Genomic DNA, 25,507 nt, shown 5'->3' on the forward strand with positions numbered 1-25,507 from the left:
TGCAGTAATTCCCTAAGGTGATTTTGTATATTAATCTAAACATTTTTGTTCTTTAGACCCTATTACTTGAGAAACTGTTATAGAAATAATGTTTAAAGTTATTAAGAGATATGGAAAACAGCTGTTACATCACTTAGTATCAATAAATATCTTTTTACCTAAAAAAAAAAACAACTTCTATGATAGTAAACATTGATAAGCATCACCCACATAACCAAAAGTTTTTCAACGTCCCCAATAAGTTTTAAAAGCATAAGTTCTGCAGCCAGAAAGTGTGAGAACCTCATTCAGGGAATCTCATGGAAAGGGGATTTGAGGCTTTGCTATACCCAACTATACATTTTGAAAGAACTTCCAAAACTACAATCTTTAATAGGCTTGTAGCAAATGCCAATATACCAATTAAAACATTCCATGCACATCCAAGAAAAAGGACTCAGTATGGATAAATGAGTATTTCAAGGATGATATTTGCCAAATAGCTTGGTTTACTGGTAAGCCATACAGGAAAGCAGAGGTACATCCATGTCTGTGGCCCCCGAGTGATGCAGATAATGAGCTCAACTGCTCGCCAAAAGGCAAGAAGTTCAATTCTTGCCAGAGGTACCTAGGAAAAAAGGCCTGGAAGAAAGACCCTTGGGGGCACCGTTCTGCTCTGACATACACAGGGTCACCACAACTCGATGGCCACTGGGCCAGCAGGGCTGATCTCAGAATTCTGAAGGTGGCCTTCCTCTTTCACTGTTTTCCTTGACTATTACACTACGTAACAAAAGGGCACAAATTTATAGATTTACTTTTTAAAAAACACTGACATTCCGATTAAAGAAGATAGAAAAATTTCAGTTAGTTGTTCTTCAAAATTATATTTTTCTGTCCTTTCCATTATAATTTTAGAAGAAAAATTCAGTGTAAGCCAATATTCTTTATTCTATTTATAAGAATGAATCCCACTGAGCAAAGAAAGGGATTCCTTAGCTGAGGCCTTTTCAGTGAAAGGAAGCTAAGTACAAATCTTTAAAATATGAGGTCACTACCAGTATAGTACTGATCATTTCTAAACAAACCACATAGAGAAAGCAACTTGTCTGTTTCTGAACTCTCAAAGCAATTTTCACAATATAATGTAGAAAGTGTGTTAATACATAAACAACTTAGTAACGAGGCTAAGCTCCAAATGCCATCAGAGCAGAATTTTCATACCTCTGTTCTTAGGAGTCCTTATACATTAGTTTTCAAGTATAGGATGAATTAACAGAAAACGATCACACAAGAACTATTCATTCTCCCTCTTGCCTCTTATTTTATAAATATCCCCAAAACACACTATGTTGCTACTTACTGACACATCTGACAATGACATTCCAGAAAAAGAAATGCTTGGGTCGTAGCGACTGGGTTTGAAGAGCCCCGTGAAGTCTGTGTCACTGTTTCCAAAGTTTGGCAGGCTTGGTTTAAGAACACTTTCAATATGATTGGTCTTTTCCGTATCATCGCTGTTCTTAAGTTTTGAAAGTTCAGAAAATTTCCTTTCTGGCAAATGTAGGTTGCTTCTTAAATCCAGTTCTTTTTTGGTGCCTTCCTTTTGCAGGTATTTTTCCATATAGGTTGGACTTTTTAAACCAGAGTGTGATGTAGTTGATGAGTCAAAATTGAAGACCTTTAAGGAGTTACTGGGCAGATGTGGCTGTTCTTTGTCTGAAGCACAGGGTGGGGCACCCTCCATCAAGGGCTGTACTGAAGACCAAGAAAGAGAACTGTTCTGAGAAGTGCTGAAAGACGTAGTCATGGTCTTGACTGATGTCACAGAAGGAGAAAAGATTTTGTCTTGTGGTAAAGAAGAAGACAGCATACTTGAGAAAAGTGCACTCTTTTCTAGCCGGGATCTCTTAACACCACCATTGGTGGTGTCTCTGTTCTCTTTGTCATTTATTTCTGGAGCCACCACTGGTTCCGTTTTCCCATTAGTGCTAGAGCTCAATGACTTGAAGACGACGCTCTGTTCAGTGGATGCACGTTTGGGTCTCAGTCTGGATTTTGCATCAAGGTTCTGCATCAGATGTAAAGCTGGTGACATCTCTGGCTGATTTTCCTTTTTCTTCCCCAAACCAATGGTGAACACATTGGGATCAAACACTTTTTCTAAGTTGTCTTCATGGATCGGGGGCATGGCAAAGTGAGGGGCAGGAGAGTTGGGCACTCGGCTCTTCTTTTTCTTCTGGAGCACACAAATCGAACTGTCCATCTTTTTTATAATTTCAGTGAATTTTTCCATATCAGAAGAAGAATCTAATACACTATCGTCACTACAGGCAGAAATGTTCAAAGGACCCACAGGGCTGCCCTGGCCATTAACTACATTTGTATCTGGCTTGTGCAAACCCTCCAAGTTATTTCTGAGGCTAGGAGAGTCGGCAGGGCTGGGCCCAGCTATAAGGATTGTTGTGCTGCCCTGACTTGGAGTCTGGACAGGCAGTGTTTTTCCTGACTCTAGGGGCATGGCTTGTGGGCCAGATTCTGCCGCATGTTCCTCTTTGCAATGGGTGTGTTTGGGCGATGTGCTCTTATTGCCTGGCACTTCCTCTTTCTGGGGAGCACCACTTACAACAGAAACTACTTCATGTTCATGATTATGAAAACTTGGCAACTGCACTTCTCTAACTTCAGAGCAATCTGAGATGATCTGGGAGCTTACATCCTGCGTGTTCTCCACAGGGAGCATGAAGGATCTCACCTGGACAAGGACCTTGGATGGACACTCTTTTTCCACAGCTTCTGTGGACAAAGGAGGGTTTACTTCTTCTCTTTCTGTTCCTCCAGCTTTGGAAAAGGCCACATTCTCATTGTTCTGATGAGACACAGGCAAAACACATCCATTGTGGTTTTCTAACACCTTTCTATCAGTGCATGAGACATTGCTAATGGCATCTGCAGCACAAATGTCTTTGGGAGTATCCACAAGAGCGGGTGCAGACAATGAAAGAGAAGGCTCATAAGATGACTCAGCAGGGGGCTGTGAGTCAGAAACCATATCCTGTGGCTTTGGCATGGCTGTTGGAGGGGATCCTTTGGTATCAAGGAGCACAAGACTGTCTTGTGCATAATCAGTCCTGTTTTCAAGTACAAGTCCTTTGCTGTCAGGGGCCTTCGGGCTGTCCTCTTCCAAAAGCTTGTGGCTCTCAACAGGCTCCAGAGTAGTAACAACTGCATCTATTTGCACATCTGCTTTATCCCCTTGAGTGAACTGAGAACTGAGAGATTGATCCTTGCTGGGCTCTCCTTCTAGTCTTCTAATGCTGGGACTACCAGTTACAGTCTCCTCTTCAAGACCAGACACTTTGGCTTCTACAAGGGTATCCTTCACCAGCACACCATTCTGGTGACTATTTGGCACTACTTTCTTTTCAGGTTGCTCCATTTCCTTGGCTTTTTTGGCTAAATTCAGCTTTGCTCGCCCAACAAATGTTTTATTAGCAGGAGGAATGTTCCTGGTGGCTCGAGCGTCAGTGTGTCTTGGGCTACTGTTTGCCCGTTTGTTTTCAAATAAGGAGATTTTGGTGGCAGTGTTTCCTTTGTGAACTGGCTGACTGAACAGATTATGTTCATTTCCCAAACTGTCAAGATTCTTGGGGTTTTTAATATTTAGTTCCACATGCTTAGGCTTGGCAGGGCTGCAAGAAAAAAGCAGTAAGATAGAGTTAATGGCCTCCCTTCAGAAAGTAAACACAAAGACCAATTTATTTCCCAGTCTATGAAAGTTTACATCTTTCTGCATGACATTTGCTTTTTATGAAACTTTTTAAAAAATCCTTAACACATTGACTATTTTTAATGAAGATTTTGCTTGTGAGGAATGAGGAGACTATATAAGAAAGATATTGGGGGGAGGGGGGAGGGGTTTGTGTGGGGAGAAGGGTGCAACAATGAATGAATGGAATCCCAAAATCTCTGTAGATCTTCATTGAAATGTAAAATAAACAACCTAAATTTAAAAAAAAAAAGATATTAAGGTGGAATTTAATTTACTTGAAAAAATATATTGAGTACTTAATACATGTACACAAGAACTCTGGGAGCATAGTCCAGAGGGAGTTGTACTGTTAACCCCAAAGGCCACACCTCTCTGGTGGTTCAAATCCACCAGCAGCAACAAGAGAGAAAGATAGATAATCTTATCCAGTGCAATTTACAGCTCTGGAAATCCAAATGAATGGTCTGGGCAAGAAGCCACACTACAATCCCAAAGGCATGCAGTTCAAATCTCCTCCTGTGCCAGCTGGATCCACTTTGATGGTATACAACAACAACAACAAAATGCTTACAAATGAATGGTCTGCTATGAATCCATTCTGACTCCACAGCAACAAGTTTGAGGTGAGTTTTTTGTTTGTTTGTTTGGTTTTTAATATGTATGAACAGAGGAGCTCTTGTGGAGCAGTAGGTTACTAACTGAAAGGACAACAGCTCAAACCTACCAGCCTCTCCACAGGAGAATGATGATGAGGCCTGATCCTATAAAGATTTATCGGGCAAAAAATTCTACAGGGCAGTTTTATAATCAACTCCAGCACAGTCAGTTTAAAATGACTGGCAATGAAGTTGGAAAACAACACTACAGGACCTGAAGAAGTTTGAGAACAAGTTAAAATACTTAATGTACTTCCATATTTCAAATGCAGAATTTAAACAGTATCATTTTCCCACACATCAATTATGTAAATCTTTATTTCACCACAGGTTTTTAAAAAATTTTATTAATTTTAATAAACATTTACAGAGATTTTGGATTTTCATTCATTCATTGTATTTCACCATAGTTTTGTTTTTTTATACATATTTACTGATCCCACATCAAACTGTCACTTCTAGTTCACATGTATTCCATTTGGAACATAACTTATGCTCTAATATTAAGTGATCAGCAATGAGTATTCTCTTCATTTCAGCTCTGTTCCGAAATTCACCATATTTAAAAATATGTCTCAAAAGGTAAGATTCTGAAAAGCATTTTTCTATTACTGATTTCTTAGGATTTTTAAAATTCTCTTTTTTTTTTTATAATATTGTCTGATTATAAAGATGCATTCTCTATAGCAATTTCAAAGCTCCCTGCTTTTGAGTCAGTCTGACTAAGCCACGCTCCATGGGGTTTCTGGGCTGCAAATCTTAATGACAGCAGGTAGCCTATCTTTCTTCCAGTGAGCAATCAGTGGGTTCGAACCAACAGATGCTCAAGGCCTTTTACTTCACAGTGAAACATTCCACAGATGATGCCTTCTTAATACAAACTCCTTCACAGACATTTAGAAGATCTATAAAATAAAAGATCATAACCTGATTCCATGCATGAGAATAAACCTGAACATTTTCATTTATTTCAAGTATTTTCCTATGCAGTTATATTTTTAATAGAATTGAGATTATCCTGTTCATAGAGCTTGATGTCTTTATTAAAAATTACTTAACATAAAAAGTTTTCTTACTACTTTAATGTATATGATGCAAGTCTATCAGAAGGATGTACCATAAGTTATCAATTACATAATTATATTTGTGTAATTTACACAATTATTCTTTTGTCACCATTTCCTGGGGTGGGGAAGTGGCCCCTTTTTCTGTTACAATTCCAGGGTATAATTACTTTCAAATAAAAAGAATAAGTCTTTAAAAGTACAGTATTTTTATTCTGAGAAATGCATTGTTCTCTGTTTGGCATTAGCTGACTCTGGTGCGTGCTTTTACACTAAAGATCTACCTCTCTGGATACCACCTTCTCCAGCTATGAATTTTATTAGGTGTTTCAGAAGAGAGTTCTAACTCCCCAAGTTATGCTTGCAGTAACTCTTGGCATTCTCTTCAAGGACTAGGTTTATGAGTGGTTGGGACTAAGAGTTGGGTTACCCTTCTTTCATCTAGAATACGCCCATGAATGTGCTTTACATATTCATCTTATACAAGCTTTCCTGGAAGACAGCTTTAAAAAATAAATCGAAGCCACTGATCTAGTGGTTTAGAAAATAGATGGTTGTTAGGAGAGATAAATAAGAACCACAGACCCTCAGTGATTTCTATTCATTGATTGAGAAATGCTTTAGATAGTTTGCCTAATATACAATTTTTCACATTCTCTTTTAAAATGAAGAAACCACAGATGAGAGAAGGTAAGCTACACAGATCAGATACAGCCATGATCTGCAGCCAGGATCCCCTGTTACAAATGTCATGTTCCCAACCAGTAGGCTATTCTGCTTTTTCAGAGAAGGCCAGTCTTCTTGTGGTTGTGGTTGCTAACTGGAGTCAGCCCATGACTTATGGCAACCCTTTGTGCAAAACACTGCCCAGTCCTGCATTCCATTGCCCTGGCTGACAACCTACTTCTTTACCACTTTCACAATCAGCCTGGAAGCAAACCTTTGTGATCTGTAGCATTTTTATTGGTGGCTGATTTCTAGAAGTCGATTGCCATGCCTTTTTCATAGTACATATGGGTCTGGAAGCTCTGTTGAAGGCTATTCAGCATTAGAGTAACAAACAAGCCAGCATTGGCAGGTAGTGGCTGTAAGATGCTCTAAGGTGAAAATTTTACCAGTGAACCATCAATGTCCTTATAAGATCAGACTTCTTGTTATGTCAACATGACATCAAGTATAACCTAAAGCAACCCTAAGAACAATGGATCTGAAACCTAACCTATCCACTGCCGTCCTCACCATGTCTAACATACTTGAGCCCATTGCTACAGTCATTGTGTCAATCTATCTTGTTGAGGATCTTCCTCTTACACTGATCCTCCACTTTTGCAAGCAACAAAGTCTTCCTCTAAGGACTAACCCCTCCTAACAACATGCCCAAAGTGTGTGAGACTAGATTCCTTGAATGACCTCCTCTGATTCTTTTCAATTTCATCATTCAAGAAGTCAAGGAATTGTCATTACAGCAATATGAGAACAGAATGAGACTTTAGAGGTTGCCTCAATCAGAGGAAAAAGTGGAGAAACACTGAGCTGGCTCCCAGGCTCCCACAGGGATTGATGGCTGTGAAAACAGGGCTTCCTAGAAGGTTAGATCTGCGAAGCTTCATGTTTCTTACAGGAACTGGAGGTATGACATTGAGTAAAACACCTATCCTCTGGATAAAATGAGGGGACTGACCTGGAGACCTTCAAGTCCTTCCCAGCCACAACACAGATAATTTAGATTTTCTTTTTTGGAAAGATCTATTAAAATACTAAATTGGATATGTATGCCCATGAATATCAGGTGTTGTTTCCTCCAATTGTTCCATAAAATATCCAAGTTCTCGAGCTGTGGGCCTCTATCTTAAACTTAGAAAGCAAAATCAGCTTATAATCATTTCCTCAAAGACAACATCTTTAGAACCCTTCATATGATTAGACATAAGGAGCTACTAGTTCATGGGAGATGCAGGAAAGAGATCTTTAAAAATATCTTAACACCTGTGCTCAAAAAGCAGTATTCAAGTCAAAGATCCTAAGATGTGAACGGACAAGGCTAGAGGTGAGCAAGCAAGGTCCCTGAAGGACAGGAAATACATAACTGCATATTAAAGATTTATACTAAGATCAAAATACATTTTACAGCCAAACTTTCTGTACTATAAAGTTCTCCTACCAAGAGTCACTACAATTAACCTAGTTCAGACGATTAAAAGGAAGGCTTCTATAATTCATGTTGTAATGCTTTCATTACGGGAAAATAATAAGGAAAAAAAGCTACAGTAATAATGTGAAAGGAATATTTTCCTAATCCTAAATTCTAAGATTGTCAACATTCACCATTATTACTTAGTAGAGAACTTAAATAATATTTTTTAACAGTTTCAAGAAACATGCTGCTTCATAATCATTAGGTTTGGGGTGATACAAAGTAGTTTTCTAGTTCTCAGTCCAAAATTATTTTTAAAAAAATAACCTAACACCTTTTCCTGAGACAGTCATAAGAATTGATGAGTGGGGACAAAATTCTATCATTCAAACAGAAATAGATCAAAGGTGCAGAAAAAGAATGATTAATGTTCCATTTCAACAGAATGAAAATTCACAATGGGCAGGACACTGCATAATAAAAATTATATAAACTTTGTCTGGTAAAGAAAAAAAAAATCTGGAAGAGTTCAACAATCGGGTGAGGGGAAAAAGACATTTCGTTTATTTCTATTCCACCAACCAGCACAAGAAGAAAAGCTTTATTGTAAGATCCTTTTGGTGCTGTTTGTTTACCCTACTGCTTAACACTTGTAACATTTCTGGTTTTTCCACCAGTGTGCTCTGATTGGAAGACAAGTGAAGCTGGGGGTATGAACATTCAGTCATACTGATCTTCTACAAATAATGGGCATCATTCACTCATGTCATTTCTCCAACATACCATGGCTGTTACAGAATAAATAACTGACTCTATCAAAGCTCTCCAGCTTAGCAACCGGTGAGAAAGTTCAAGTTACTCATTAAGTACACTTCCCTCTCAACTGTTTACCAAATGCCCCTCCTACTCTAAAGCTCACTTACCCAAAAATTCAAAAAGTCAGATAAAATTTTTCAGTTCAAGAAATATAATACGGAAGTATCAACTCTTGTAAATAAATGCAAATATGAGAAAGGGTGGGTATTCATTTTCCACACCTGGAAGGAGATCATGGTGCATGGGAGGATCTGGATAGCTGAATAGATGCCCTCCCTATCCAGACCACCCACAAAACCACATTCCTCATCCAGGCACAGGCCCCACTTACTCAAAACAAAACAAACCAACTGTGATTTCTTCCTCCCTTCTACAGCACAAGCCTTTGCATCTATTCAGCCACTTAATCAGACACCATCTCATCTAGTTATTTGTCTATACTTGTGTGCCAGGCAGGACTATAAATTTTTAAAGGGCAATGTACTGAACAGTAGTTCTTTCATGTTTATCTTCCAGTTCCCATAATATCTCACACAATATCATGGACAGCAGGTACAGATTTCTAAAATCAATAAGGTAACCTCAGTGAACTATGAAAAGGTCACACTGTCTATTGCTGGCCATGATTTTTCTAATATATCCTTTTATTTAGAATATTCTTCCAGTAACAACACTAATCTCTCTTCATTCCAATAACTAAAAGTTACTTTTCAATGTAGCGGCAAAAATCTCTTCTGCCTCCTTAACTTTACATAGGGTAAGAAGCAATCCAGACACTTATACAAGGAAATAATAAAGTTTCCGTCAATAAGGCACTGAGTTCCACTAAAAAAAAAAAAAAAAAGCTACTGGTTCATATTGTACAGACTATGGCAAGTTTTCAAATTCACTACATGAACAGTGTTTCAAGATTTTACCAAGAAATGCTGGTGTTCATTTTGAATAAAGAACAGAATTAGCTCATGCCACACCATGCAGCCTCACTTCTATTATTATGTAAACAATTAACTTCAGACTGATGGCTCTTTTTCATATTCATTTAACTTGGGTCTTATATGAAAATGGAATTAACAATTGACTGGCCTGCCAATGTGACATCTTTTTAAACCTTAGCTGTGTCAACAGACCTTTCACTATGTTAAATTCAACAAAGAGACTTTGCAATGCACAGCCAGTTCATGCCCAGTGCACTGACCTCTCCTGGGGCCCCTGTGCTGGAGCGGACAAGGCAGCCCTGCCCGGCCCAGGTCTGCAGTTACTTACAGGGTCACTTTGGTGGTCACCGTTGACCTGCCAGCACCGAAGTGGTTCCGGGGCCTCAAGCCTTCGCCGTCAGACGCTCCTGTGGATCTACCCGGGTCTCTACTCCGACTTCCCTCTCCCCGGCTGTCGAAGTGGTTGGGGAGCGAGCCTCTCCTGTGCTCGGGCTTGAACTCCTGCAGCAGTGAGCTGCTCTTGACCGTGAGCTCCCGGGGAACAACCCGGGCCGCCTCCTCGCCGCTCTCCCCCGCAGCGCCCCGGACAGGCGCCCCGGCGTCGGGCGTCTTCTTTGGGAGCACCTCCTTGACCGGAGTCCGTGAACTGCTGGCCGGTATGGTGGGCACGGCCTCGGGGACGCGGCTCCGGCCCTTGCGCTTGGTGGGAGATGAGGCTGGGGGCTGCCTGCTCCGGTCCGCCTCCCCTCGGGGCTGCCCTTTGAGGCCAGGGCTGGCCTTGGACTCTGGGCTCGCTGCAGGGGCAACGCCCCCCTCGGGGCCAGGCGGCGGCGATTTCACTTTCTTTTCCGCGAGGAGACTCTCGGTGGCGGTGGCGGTGGCGGTGGCGGCGTCTGGCGCCACCTCGTCGTCGAACACTGCCTCGTCCCGGGCTGTGCTCTCCGGCAGCGCTGCGTCTGCGCCCGGGGAATCTGCGCCCGGGGAGTCGGTGGACTTCTGCGACTTCCTCCGCCTCCCGGACCTGCGACCGCAAGATCTTTTCTCCATGTCGTCGGAATCGCAGCAATCTTCTGAGCCAGCACCAGTCACAACCGGCTCGTCCACCTGGGAGACCTCAGTCTTACTCAAGTAGATGTCCAAAGTTAGCACTTTGGAGGGATGAGCGCGCCCTCCAGACCCCGCTTTGTCGCTTAACTGCACGGAGCCCGGTCTATTCTCTGCACCCTCGGAGGACCGGTCACCTGGTGGGGCTGATGCGTCCTCCTCCGGGTGCTGGCTGCTCGCGTCCTGGGGTCCCAGAGAACCTCGTTCAGCACACACCTCAGGGACCTGGCCAGGGGCTTCGCCTACTCCTGCAATGGGCCCCCCTGGCACACCCCTCGCATCCCGGGGTGCCTCCTGTTCTCGGCCAGCGCCTGGCGACGAGTCCTCCCCTGGACCGCGTGCGGGCGTCTCTGCGTCCTCTTGCCTGAAGGAATTCTCTAGCGAGGAATGCAACTGCTTGGCAGCGGTGGTGGCACCTGGGAAAGTCTCTCCCTCTGCCTCCACAGGTTCTAATTGGGATGAATCACCTTCATGGCACTGGTGCTCTGCCTCCGCTGTGTGGCTGCTCAGGCGAGGTGACAAGTCGGCGTCCTGGGGGGCTGTCTGCACACCACTCTCTGGGGGCTCTCCCTCCACCTCCGAAGTGGAGCGCTCCTGGCACGTGTCTGTTGGTGCTGGTTGGCCGCCCTGTGGTTTACGCTTCTCATTCTCCCTCTCCTGGAGCTTAGACGATGTCACATTTTTGGGAGAGACTGGTTTGGCATTTGGGCTGGTGGGACTTTCTGCTCCATTTCGGATATTCCTTCTCCTTCCTGCTGTAAACAGATGGCCAAGTTTCCCCAAAACTGGCTTTCTTCTGCTCTCTTCTGGTGGCTGTGCCCTGGACTGAAAAATGAAAGGGGGGGAAGGGGGGGAACCAACAATGAGAATCAATTTTTCCTTTAGTACTGTAAACTACAGCCAAAATGATAATACAGCAGAGTGTCCCATAGGAAAATTAGAGTAGTGTCTTTGTAACGTCCATTACAACAAAACAAGCCCTAGTTTTTTCTCTTTGACGTTTGCTTAAACACCATATCTTTTTAGTACTACTTAGAATAGCATTTTCTTTAACTGGGACCTTCCCAGACTCCAGGAAGTTTTAACAGTTCCTATCATTGCATACGCAGAATAAACTGTCCCTAGTTCTAAGACTTTGCTTTTTAATCCTTTTCTCAATATATACGCACGTTTCAAACAGGCTAGGGTAAATACACTATAGTATTACTGTCCTGGTGGAGTTGCTCTCTAAAACGTTTTTAAAGATCAGAATGGGGGGGAAAAATTAAAAAAAAAAAAGAAAGATCAGAATGGAAGAAACAGTGCCAGCAGCCTTCTTCTAGAGAACGACTTGCCAAAAGAAAGCATTTAAAAACAAAAAAAAAAAACACTTAAGAATACAATACCTGGATCCCGCCCTACAAAAGGTGAGCGCCTGAGACCTGAGACTCCCCAATAGGAAAAGCGCGCGGTATTCAAATACCAGCTTGTTCTCGCAGGCACTTTTGGCGCAGAGGAGGGATTTGGCTGTCAGTACCGAGCAGCGCAAGGCATCCGGAAGGAGGTACCCACGGAAGGACCCACGTTTTCGCACACCCACCCGTAGCACAGAAGGAAACCCTCTAGCCTGCACTTCGCCCCCTTCTGAGGCTCCGAGTGCGCCCAGGAGAGCATCCCAAAGACCACGGGCCTCAGTCTGGAGCCACTGACGAACTAAATGCGCTGGGAAGCGCCATAGAGAAGGAGTGGGGAAAGGCGCTTCTTAGTCACCTGGAGAAGGCCTGCACCTGGTGTTGGTGCCGGAAGCGGCAGCGCGCTGAATGAATCAATAAAGACAAACCCTCCAATGGGCGCCGGGGCACCTGGGCTTGCCCGGAGCGGGGAGGAGACAGTGAGCCGCGGCGGGAAGCGCAGGAGGCCGACCTGGGAAAGGGCAGCCTCCTTGCCAGTGGGAGGGAACTGGCTTTTGTTTTCCAAGTGTAAATGTCCCCCACTGAACTCTCGGGACTTACTTTTATTACAGTCATTTAAATAATTTCAGTCAAATTCCTTAAAAGAAATCATTTAAAGTCGCTAGCTTGAGCCTCGGTGCAGCTGAAGAAGGCCCTATCTTTCTAGGGAAGTTAAGAATCACAACAGTGTTTACAAAGCTGACTGTAGTTGGGAATGGTTTCTGAATTACTAAAGTAGTTCCAGTGCATTCAGTTACATGCCAATGAATGTTGGGGAAGTGGGGAATAAGACTATAAAATAAAGCATGGAATTAACAGGATCGGCAGCGTTTACTGAGCACTGTTCTGTAATCCCTGCTCCAGCCTAGTGAGGTAAGTACAGATACCCCTCCAGGGGGATGAGAAAAGAAAACTTGGAAATGTAAGACTCACATCATGGAAGGAATAAATCAGGACTTATACCCAAGCTCTCTGCTTCTGTGTTTTTTTTTAATTCCACCACAAGGAACAGGTTCAGCAGGCACAGATTCACACACACACAACAAACTGGCCCAGAAGATTCCAGGCCACACAGGTACAGAATGAGTTCCCCACAGCCTCAAATCAATACTGATGTGGCACCTGAATCCATATTTTCCCAGGCTTTATTGATAAGAGAAGGCCGTCTCTCTCCTCCAGAGCCAGCTGTTGGGTGGTTCCAACCTCTGACCTTTAAGTGAACAACCCTAGGGGGTCTACACTCTAGCCCACCAGGCTCCTTCTTCTTACACAAACACAGACAGAACTGGATTTACTGACAAATTCCTGAGATGATTACTCTAGTTTGAGAGGAAAATGTCTGCTATGTGAGGGCACAGCACAGTGGTACAAATCCTCTCAGTTTTTGTGACTGGTGTGTTGATTAAAATCTAACTGGATTTTTATTAGTAAACAAATTCTTCAGTGATTATATAAATAATATTCAAAGAGTTTACTGCATCACTTCTGAGAGAGTATATTAAAATATTCTAATTTTTCAAAGACTATCTTTGGATTCTCTATTACTCAGAGTACATGATTTTTAAATATAGTAACTCACACTTACTTAAGGAGCTCTGGTGGTCAAGTGCTAAGAAGCTGCACTAAAACCCCAAAGGCACACGGTTTGAATCTACTAGCTGTAGGAAAAAGATGGACAGTCTCCGCCCATGCTTTTATTTACTGCCTCTGAAAATCTGCTGAAGGGTCAGCTATCAGTTGGTTCCGACTCCACAGTACACAACAAAAACTCATGCTGATGGAGTTCTCCTTATGCACCAAACACTTGCTAAGTGATTTACATATTTTTTCATTTAATCTTCCCAACAAACCTTAAGGTAGAATTCTTTATCGCTGTTTGCCAAGATTATTTATTCTGACCCAAGGTCCAAAAAGCCAGTAAAGACTTTCTAACATTGGAGATAGAATTGTTTAGCTCCACTTCCAAGAAGGGCCTTCTGAAATGTCCTGAAGAATTAGTCAGGAAAAAAAGCCCTATTGGCCCAATTCCATCCTATTTCAAACTAAAAACAACTAAGTGTATGTATTATTCTGTCCTGTCAATAATGGTGCAATCCATTTCCCCATGCATTGAAAGATGCTTGACCATCAGTCCTCTCTATGCTCCTACACTCAATATGCACTTTCCACCCCTCCCCCTCTGTTTGGCTATCACTGCTTTTTACTAACCTGGCTGTTCTTTATAACTTGGCCTCATCAACTGCTTGACTCCCCCTGCTCAGCAGGGTAGCCTATTTACTGCTAGGCAGGCTGCTCTGTAGATTTGCCTAGGATTACACAGTTTTGTTTGTGTATATGCAAATGTTCACAGCACTTTTGTTCCTGAAAGCCCAAAAGTGGAAACAACTTAGATGTCCATCAGCTGGTGAATGGAAACCAAACTGTAGTACATTCTTACAACAGAACAGTACCCAGCACAATTAATTTCAGAAACACATAACAACATGGATGGATCTCTAAAGCAATATTCTAAATGAAAACAGTCAGACTCAAAAGGCTAAACACTAAGGGAGCTCTGGCGGACTAGTGACAAGAAACTGCACTGCAATCCGAAAGGCCCATGGTTCGAATCCACCAGATGTTCCACTGGAGAAGGAGGGGCAATCAATCTCCTCCTGTGCCAGTCAGATCTGATTCGACAGTATAAAACAACAACAATAGAAACAACAACAACAAAAAAGGCTAAGTACTGTATAGTTTTATTAAATGACATTATAGAAAATGCAAATTCAATATATAATACCTAGGGAATGGGAGGAATTGACTGGGAAGAGTCATATGATATATTGATATATGTTGATTCTGGGGATGTATATTGATATATATTGATTCTGGGGATGTTACACACATGTCAAAAGTAATCAAACTACACTGAAAATGGGTACACTTTACAACATGCAAACTTACCTTAATGAAATTTATTTTAAAATAAAATTTTTTTCTGGAAAATAACATAAACACAATCCATCCTGCTCAGCTGTATTAGCACAGGTCTTAATCAACAGGAAATTCCAAGGCATTTGAAAATACCTTTACTTTAGACAGTCTGTATTTTTCTCTCAAGAGAGACCAAGCCTATGAATATCCAGACACATCTGAACATGAGCCTCTGGGTTGGGCTCAGAATGCCTCCATTCCTACTGAGCAAAATCCATAGTCACATTTTTAAAGAACTGTCTTTGCAAAAACTAGACACCCATTTCTTTTCAGCCTGAGATTCTTTCTTTCTAATGTTCATTTAAAAGTAAGTTCAGCAGATAGAGAAGGGGAAATTAGAAGCTTGGAAATTGTCCAAAGAATATCAGTAGGCACCTTTGTAGACATGAAATTCTGAGTTTGTAGTCCTAACCCTAGCACTACAAATGACCAAACCTAGGACCAAAGACCAACCTTGGTGCAATCAGTAGTAGAAAGGAATTTTTTTGCCAAAATGTCCTCAGGGTGATCAGGCTGCTTTTTGCCCCCTAGACCCTCCTCCAGCATGGGCAGGGGTCCAGCAAAGACTGGATTGGGTGCTTTTAGATCTGAAGTGGCAGCTGGTCCATGCAATCTTAGGACCTTTTTGTAGTTCCCACCTTAGTGAATAACTCAAATTTTTTCAACATTCTTCCTGTAGCCACAGTAACCAGGAAAGCACCAAGGTATTGATTTTGGGGTTACAAATAAATTCTAGCAAATAATTTAATTTCTTATTACAGAATCCACAAATCATCAAAATCAATTATAACTATGTTACCTTTGCAACTACAAGGAGTGAAAATCTTAAAACATAAGATTAATTACTAATATACCACATGTCATATGTCCAAAAATGTTGTAGCACATCAGCAAAAATGTATTATAATCTTTTTTCCAGATTACCAATTAAAATATTCTTTTTCAATTTAGAAGTATTTTGTCTAAAATGGGTTTGGAGATTGAAGAAAAAGATATTAAATATATTGTTTGAAAATAATAAGGAATAAATTAAGAATACCAGAAGATGTCTATTTGTGCTTTATTGACTATGCAAAGGCATTTGATTGTGTGGATCATAACAAGTTGTGGCTGACATTGAGAAGAATAGGAATCTCAGAATACTTTATTGTGCCCATGCAGAACCTATATCTAGATCAGGAGGCAGTTGTGTGAATGGAGCAAGGGAGCACTGTATGGTTTGGAACTGAGGAGTGTGTCAGGTTGTATTCTATCTCCATGTCTATTCAATCTGTATGCTGAGTAAATTATCCAATAAACTGGACTCTATGAAGAGGAGTGTGGCATCAGGATTGGAGGGAGACTCATAAAAAATCTGTGTTATGTAGATGACAGAACTTTGCTTGCTGAAAGTGAGGAGGCCTTGAAGCACTTGTTGCAGAAGATCAAGAAATGCAGCCTTCACTATGGATTGCATCTCAATGTCAAGAAGACAAAGATTCTTACCATTAGACCAACTGGCAGTACCATGATGGAAGGAGAGGAGATTGAAACTGTCAACAGTTTCTTTCATCTGCTTGGATCAACAATTTACACCCTTGGTACCAGCAGTCAATAAATAAGGAGACTCACTGCATTGGGAAAATCTGCAGTTAGGATCCTCTCCAAATTATTGAGGAGTATTGGTGTCAGTTTGAGGACTAAGGTATGTCTGATTCAGGCCATGGTCTTTCCAGTTATTTCTATGCATCTGTGAGCTGGACAATGAATAAAGATGACCAAAAAAGAATTGATGTCTTTGAGCTGTGATCTTGGAGAAGAACACTGAACATCCTATGGATGGCCAAGAGAACAAACAGATAATGTCTTATAAAGGGTACAGCCAGAGTGCTTTTTGGAGGCAAGAATGATGAGGCTTAATCTTACATACTTTGGGCATATTGCTAGGAGGAGCTATTTCTTGGAGAAGGACATGATGCTGGGAAGGGTGGAGGGTTGGAAGAAGACCCTTAACTAGGTGGATTGACACGGTGACTACTGCAGTGGACCTTTATGTGTGAGGAAGTGTAAGGATGTCATAGGATAGAACAGGTTTCAGATCTTTTATTCTTGGAGTGGCTATAAGCCTTTCTCTACTCAATGGCACACAACAACAACAACATTCGCATTCCAGTCACAAGTTATTATTAATGCATCTTGACTGCTGTTGTTGTTGTTATGTGCTATTGAGTGTAATCATAATGACCATAAGTACAATAGCTCTGATCTCTGCTCTATCCTGAGACAATCTCACTGTCCCTGAGACACCTACCTCTATTACTCCAGTTACTGTGTCAATTCATCTCACCCAGGGTCTTCCTCTCAATGCACTGGCCTTCCACCCTTTCAAGCATGAAGTCCCTCTCCAAAGTCTGGCCCCTCCTGGCAACATGCATAAAGTAAGTGAGATAGAGCTTCAGAATCCTTGCCTTCAAGAAACAGCTTGGTTTTACCATCTCCTGGACAGACCTGTTTGTTCTCTTGGTAGTCCATGGTATGTTCAGTTCTCTTCTGCAGCACCACAACTCAAAGGCATCAAATCTTGTTCTGTCATCCTCAGTCATTGTCCAACTCTCTGATGCATAACAAGTAATTGTGAAGACCATGATTTGGGTCATGTGCACCTTAGCCTCTAGACTGATACTGTTGTTATTCAGCACTCTGTAGAGGTCCTTGATAACAGATTTTTCTAATGCAATGAGTATTTTGATTTGCTGACTGCTGATGCTAAAAGTGTTGGCTATGGAACCAAACAAACAGAAATTATTAACAATTTCATCCTCTTCTTCATTTATCATGATGATGCCAATTAGCCCAGTGGTGAGAATCTTTGTATCTTGGTGTTGAGCTTCAATCCATATTGAAGACTGAAGTCCTTGACCTTTTTCAGCAAACACCTCAGATCTTCATCAGTCTCAGCAAGCAAGGTTGCTGGGTAATCTGCATAACGTAGGTTGTTGAAGAGTCTTCTTCCAATCCTGATGCCACATTCCTCCAGGAAAGGTGTATGTCAGGGATGCATCCTATCTCCATACCTTTTCAATCAACATGTGGAACAGAATCTTGACTGTATGTTCAACCAATTTCAAACTGCATTAAGTTGGTAGAGATTCTCAACTTCATCCTTGGCTTTAGTGACTGATGGACATATAAAAATAACAGAATATTAACAGGTCTTTTTATATGTGTATGGATATTATCCTATCACTGACAGCATTATATTGCAAGATAGTTCTTAAAATATTTTTTCATGATGAATATGACACCATTCCTCTTAAAATTGTCATTCATAACAGAACACATAATGGGACAATCTAATTCAAAACCTAGCTATTACTAGTCTATTTTAGCTCACCAATGCCTAGTATATTGATATTCATGGGTTCTATTTTATTTATGAAAGCATCTAATTTTCCTAGATTCACACTTTGGCCCAGTTATTAATGGATATTTATAGCTGTGACTCCTAATTTTGAGTTGTGCTTCTTCAAGAAATCAAAGTCTTTCACTGATAGAAAGCTCTATTCCATCTGTGTCATTTAAGGTAGCCTCTACACTGAGGATTTAGCAAGCATACCGTGGGTTGTGGATGAGTCTTCTCCAAACCTGATGCCACATTTCTCCTTATAAAGCCCAGCTTTCCAAATGATGTGTTCTGCACACAGATTTAAAAGGTATGGAGATAAGCAAGATATATTCATATATTTCTGATGCACACCTTCCTGATTATGAACGATGTAGTGTTTCTTTGCTCTGTTCTGATGGTTGTTTCTTGGTCCAAGTATAGATTTCACATGAACACAATAGAATGTTCTGGGACTCTCATTCTTCCCAATTTTAGTCAAAACTTGTGATCCACACAGTCAAATGTCTTTGTAATCAATGAAACACAGATAGACATTTCTCTGGTACTCTTTACTTTCAGTTGGAATCCATCTGATACTGGCTATGATGTCCCTGGTGCCTATCTTGTATTTCTGGTAGTTCTTTGTTGCTTTTCCAGGTGATCTGGGATCATCATCATCAGAATTTTGCTTGTATGTGACATTGGTGATATTGTTTGATAATTTCCACATTCATTCAGTTGGATCATCTCTCTCTCTCTCTTTTTTGGTGGGGGGAGGATAGAAATAAATATGGATCTTTTCCAGTCAGTTGACCAAGTAGCTGTTCTCCAGATTTCTTGGAACAACATGATGACCATGTCCAGGGTTGCATCTCTTTGTTGAAATATGTCAATTGGTAGTCTATCAATTCCTGGAACCTTGGGGGGTGCTGCTTGTTTTCTGCCAACTGCATCAAAAGCTTGAATTTTCTCTTTCCTCACCAATGCCCCTTGATCATATGTTGTTTCATGAAATTATTCTGTGTCAGCCAGTTGTGGGATTTTTTTTTCCCCATACAGTGATTCTGTGTACTCATTTCATCTGCCAGAACTGAAGAGGACCTTGGTACATTTGCTGTAGAAGGTCAGGAACTGCACTCTTCACTATGGGTTAAAGCTGAACACCAGGAAAACAAAGATTCTTACCACAGGGCCAATTGTCAACACCATGGTAGATGGAGAAGAGATTGAGATTTTTTTAACCATTTCAGTTTACCTAGGTCCAAAATCAACACTCTTGGCATCAGCAGCCAGGAAATCAAACGATGAATTGCTTCAGAAAAATCTGTTGTCAGGAATCTCTACAAAATGCTGAAGAGCAACAATATTAGGCTAGAAAATAAGATGTGCCTGATCCCGGCCATGATCTTTGTTATTACTTGTTATGCATCAAAGAGCTGAATAATGACTAAGGATAACAGAAGAAGAATCAATGCCATTGAGCTGTGCTGGAGAAAAGTATTGAACATACCATGGACTATCAAGAAAACAAATAGGCCTGTCTTGGAGAATGTGAAATCAAGTTTCTTCTTGGAGGCAAGGATTTTGAAGCTCCATCTCACATACTTTAAGTATGTTGCCAGGAGGAACCAGTCTTTGAAGAAGAACATCATGCTTGGAAGAGCTGAGAGACAGTGCAAGAGAGGAAGACCTTAGATAAGATGGACTGACACAGTAACTGACGTAATGGGGGTGTGTCAGACAGTGAGATTGTCTCAGGATAGGGCAGGGTTGAGAGCTTTTGTGCATAGGATTGATATGATTTGCAATCAACTCAATGGCACATAACATTAACTACAACTCTGAGGAAACAGCTCTTCCTCAATCATAATATGAGTCCATCCAACTTGAGGGGCTCATCTTCCATCACTATTTTGGACAAAGTTCCACTGCTATTCATAGAGGGTTTGAGGGCTCATTGTTTCAGAAATGGATATCAGCCCTGCTTCTTAGTTGGTCTTAGTCTGGAAGCTCCTTTGATACTTGTTCACTATGATGGATTGTGAATCTTTCTGGCATTTGAAATACAGGTAGTGGAGCTCTCAGCATCACAGCAATATTCAACCTATCATAGAATGGCAAACTGCCAGATGTGTGATAGAAGCCTTTCTTATGTACTGCCAAAGGTCCTCCTACAAAGATTATGCACATTTTCTCTGCTGCAAAGTCAGCAATTCTGAATATCATATTGTTTTGTTTTGCTTCATGTAATGGGTTGTCAATAATGTCTAGTTTATTGTTGTTCTACATTGTGATTCTTCCAGTAATGATGTTAGAAAGTTAAATTTAGGGGGAAAATTCAATAATTCACCAGAGCTTAAGGGAAATTATTAAATACTTAGGAATAAATGCAATACAAGTATAGGAGCTTTATAGCAAAAGTACCAAAACACTTTGGAGAATTAATAATCCTACTGCTGCCAAGTCTATTCCAAATCACAGTAACCATAATTCACTATATTCTTAGGGTACAAAAAGACCTAAATTAATGACAAGCAACAACGTATTTATGAATAACAAAATATAATACAGGAAAGATGGCAAATGCCCCCAGTTTTTAAAAAAATTATATAGTAATGTAAGGGCTCAAGAATATCCAAATATTCTTTTTAAAAGAATTCCTGTACACTTTAAAAAAGTTTTCTGTAAAGATTCTGTTAACTAAGACAGAAGTGGCCCCTCTCACCCAGCCCCAGGAGATGATACATGTACACTGTTTACAGAGACCACCATCAAGACGACGATTGAGCAACAACTATTCAGTGCGGAGGAAAAAGATTTCTGAGAAGTTCCCAGCTCCTCTGAGAGACTTTATCAGCTCACAGAGGAAAGATATACTCTTGTCCATTTCACACAATGCCAACGAAGCAGCAGGCAGGACCAAAGACTATGAAAAAACTTCACAACAAGACTAATCCTTAAAAAGAAAAAAAAAGTAGAACAAATTAAGGACCTAATGAATACCTCAGACACAGGAAAGCAGAAGAAATATACTGAATTTTTGGCATGCCAAAAATTGGTACTGAAGAACTTATAAATGTTGGTAGAAAGACTAGAAGCCAAAGTGAAGAGCATCAAGAAAGGGAAAAATCATCATTAGACACAAAAAATACAATTAACACAGTATTAGAAACAACAGAAACACATGGAAATACAATCCAGAATTCTCTACATGATGGAGTCACAAACAAAGCAGACTAGAAGAGATGGAACATAGGAAGCTCTGGTGGCCTACTGGCAAGAAGTTATACTGCAACCCTGAAGGTAAGTGGTTTGAATCTACTAGATGCTGCACTGGAGAAGGAGGGACAATCTCCTCCTGTGCCAGTCGGATCCAATTTGATGGCACACAAGGGGGGGCGGGGAGAGAGACAGAGATTTTTTTAAAATTTAGGTTGTTTATTTTTCATTTCAATGAACATCTACAGAGATTTTGGAATTCCATTCATTCATTGTTGCACCCTTCTCCCCACACAAACACCCCCCACCCCCGTCTGCTCCTCTCCCTGAAAAGCAAAAGAAAAGTATTATATTTTAGGGCATTATTTTTATCGGAGGAGTATGCAATGAGGGTTGCAGAGTGAAGTTAAAAGTTTTCAATGAGCATTAACAAGAAGAAAAACAGTGAGAAAACAGAAAGAAAATTAAGAAAACATTAGAATTATATGGCATGACATCAAACAAAACAACATATGTATGACTGGAATTCCCAACAGGAGCATGGTGGGTAGGGGGAAGATGGAGAATATTGTGGAAGAGATACTAGAAGAAAAATTTCCAAGTATCATGAAAGACAAGAAACACACATTCTAGAATCTCAGTAAACACTAGAGTATACTCTCAAAGAAAAACATCAAGACATATCTTTGGCAAACTCTCCAAAATCAAAGACAAGGCCAGAATACTAAAAATTCAATGTGAGAAAAAGAGTCACTTACAAAGGAAAACCAGTTAGATTAAGTTCTGATTTCTCAGCAGAAACCATGGGAGAAGGAAGTCAATTGGATGTTACATATAGAAGACTGAAAGAAACTAATTGCCAGCCAAGAATCATCTATCCAACAAAGCTATCCACCAAATAAGAAGGAAAAATTAGGTCATTGGTAGATGAGCAGGAACTTAAGGAATTTGTGACAAATAAGACCAACTCTATAGAAACTCCCCTTCCATCAGATCAGGACCCTGATAAGATTAAGGCATTGCATTCCACCCTAGATCTGTTTACAACAGCTTTATCAGATCATGGGGTCATTGCATAACTTCCACATCACATCATATCACATCACCATATACCTATCTGGTGACAAAATTCAATCTGATGACTACATTGATAGACAAGAAAAGTCAGAGACTATTTCAGTGACACAAAAGAAGCATCTGATAGAGTCAATATGTTTCCATGTGGAGATAAAAATAATCTAACACTTTTAAAAACAAAAGTTTCAATATATTACACAGAAAGAAGTTCCAAAGAATAGAAATAAAGTTTCTCTGGTTAAAAAAGAAAAGAAAAATAAATACTAAGTGAAGTCCTTTACACAGAGAGAGCAGGGGAAAGTGGACAGACCAAAATAATCAGCAACATCAGAAAAAGGAAGGAGCAAAATGGCAACAGTAAAACCTAGTCTATCAATAATCACACTCAACCTGAATGGCTTAAACACACTGATGAATAGAAAAAGAGTAGCAGAATAGATTAAAAAACAAAGCTCATCAGTATGTTACCTACAATAGACATATTTAAGAAACATGGAAAAGACTAAAAATCAAAGAGTGAGAAAAACATAAAAAAGGAAATGACATCCATAAGAAAGCTAGAGTGGCAAATAGACTTCAGGATCATAACTATCAGAAGAGGTCAGGGAAGGTCACTATATACTGATTAAAGGCACAATATATCAAGAGAACATATTCATAGTTAACATCTATGCACCTAATGATAGACCTGCAAAACACATAAAACAATGGTTAACAGACCTGATGAAAGAAATAGATAACACCACAAAAGTAGTAGGAGATTTCAACACACTACTGTCACCAGAAGACAGGTCAAGTCAAAAGAAATTCAACAAAGATGAAGAGTTACTACACTATACATTCAGGCAGCTTGACTTCATAGACATCTAAGTAAACCCAGTTTACTTTCTTCTCCTTAAGGGCACATGGTACATTCTCCAGAATGGACCACATATTAAAACAAGTCTCAATAGATTGAAAAAAAAAAAAAAAACAAACAAAAAACCCCCACATTGAAATAATAGAAAGTATCTTCTCAGATCACAACGCCATAAAGATAGAAAGTAACAACAAGAGTATAAAGGAAAAGAGAACACTCACATAGAAGCTAAATAAGATCTTGCTTGAGCATGACTACATTACAGAACAAATAAAAACTGGGGACAAAAAGTTCTGTGGAACAAAAGAAAATACATGATATCAAAACCAGCTAAGGCACTCCTCAGAGATCAGTATATAGCAATAAGCAAACACATTAAAAAAGAAGAAAGGAGAAAAGCAACACCTCCATCAAATAAAAGAACAACAGGTTAATCCCATAGCCTCTAACAGAAAGACAAAATTACAAGGGCTGAAATCAAAGGGATAGAAAACAGGAAAACCAACCATAAATAAAATCAGGAACTGGTTCTTCAAAAAGGTTATAAAATAAACAAACTGTTGGCAAACTTAAGAAAAGAAAACAAAAACAAGACACAAATGACTCAGATAAGAAATGAAAGAGGTGACATCACAATAGAATCAGTCAAAATTAAATCGATAATATCAGAATATATGAAAAGCTGTACTCCTATATATTTGAAAGCCTGGAGAAAATGGAGATTTTTAGACACTCAGATGTTACTCAGATTAACACAGAAGATGTAGAACACTTGAACAGACACACCACAAAAGAAGATATTGAGTAGGCCATAAAAAGACTCACCCACAAAAAAAATCCTGGTCCAGATGGCTTCAGAGGTGACTTCTACCAAATATTCAGAGAAGAATCATCACCGATTCTTTTAAAATTATTTTAAAAAATTGAAAAAGAAGAATCCCTCACAGAGTAATTCTATGAAGCAAACATAACCCTAAATACCCAAACCAGTCAAAGATGTCACCAAAAAAGAAAACTATTAACAACATCTCTCATGAACATAAATTGCAAAGATCCTTAACAAAATCATGGCCAATAGAATCCAACAGTATATAAAAAATTAATTCATCATGACCAAGTGGGATTCACAACAGGAATGAAGCAATGGTTCAACATAAGAAAACTAATTAATGTAATTAATCACATTTACAAAGCAAAGAACAAGAACCACATAATCTGATCGATACAGAAAAGTTCTTTTTAAAACCCAATAACCCTTCTTGATAAAAACACTAAGCAAAATAGAAATAGAAGGGAATCTACTCAACATAGTGATATATATATATACCAACAGACAACATCATTCTCAACAGAGAAAGACTAAAGATATTCCCATTGTGAACAGGGGCCAGACAAGGCGGCCTACTATCACCACTCCCATTAAATATTGCATTAGAAATTTTAGCTAAGTCAATAAGGCAAGAGAAGGAAATAAAGTCATTCAAATTTGGAAAGATGTGGCAACACTGTCACTATGTGCAGATGATAGTGTTCACCAAAAACTCCAAAGACTCAACAAAAAAACTGTTAGACCTAATAAATGAATTTAATAGAGTGGCAGGATATAAGATCAACATACAAAAATCAGTTGTATTTCTCTACAACAACAAAGAAAGCATGGAAGAAGAAACTAAAAACAAAACACCATTTACAAAAGGCAGCCAAAAGATTGATGCTTGGGAATAAACCTAACTAGAGACCCAAAAAGATCTTTATAAGGAAAACTACAAAACCCTAATCCAAGAACTAAGAGACCTAACTAAATGGGAAAAAATACACCCTGTTCTTGAAGATGACTCAACATTGTGAAAATGAGAATCCTACCAATTAAATTGACAGGTTCAACACAATTCCAATTCAGATTCCAAATTAATTCTTCAGTGAGATATAAAAGGCAATTTCCACCTTCTTTTGCAAAGGAAAAAGACTCAGAATAAACAAAGTTCTTCTAAAAAAAAAAAAAAGAAGGTGGAGGCATCTCAAAACCTACTACACAGCCATAATAATACAAACAGTTTAGAATGACAGACATATAGATGAAGAGAATCTAGAAATTATGTTGAATATACAATATATATTATAT

General features: G+C 39.9%; 1 protein-coding gene across 1 annotated transcript in view; it reads right to left on the reverse strand.

Moving 5' to 3' along the window:
* Nucleotides 1–25,507, reverse strand: part of AIM1 (absent in melanoma 1) — a 308,315-nt gene that overhangs the window by 56,388 nt on the left and 226,420 nt on the right. The window contains exons 3-4 of the mRNA XM_006881177.1: nucleotides 9,685–11,285; nucleotides 1,343–3,671 (exon numbers count right to left, since the gene is read on the reverse strand). Of these exons, the coding sequence (XP_006881239.1) occupies nucleotides 1,343–3,671; nucleotides 9,685–11,285 (3,930 nt within the window). The remainder of the gene's footprint in view (nucleotides 1–1,342; nucleotides 3,672–9,684; nucleotides 11,286–25,507) is intronic.

Source organism: Elephantulus edwardii, unplaced genomic scaffold (genome assembly GCF_000299155.1).
Source record: "Elephantulus edwardii isolate Elephantulus edwardi_28Jun2011 unplaced genomic scaffold, EleEdw1.0 scaffold00013, whole genome shotgun sequence".
NCBI classification, from domain to species: Eukaryota; Metazoa; Chordata; class Mammalia; order Macroscelidea; family Macroscelididae; genus Elephantulus; species Elephantulus edwardii.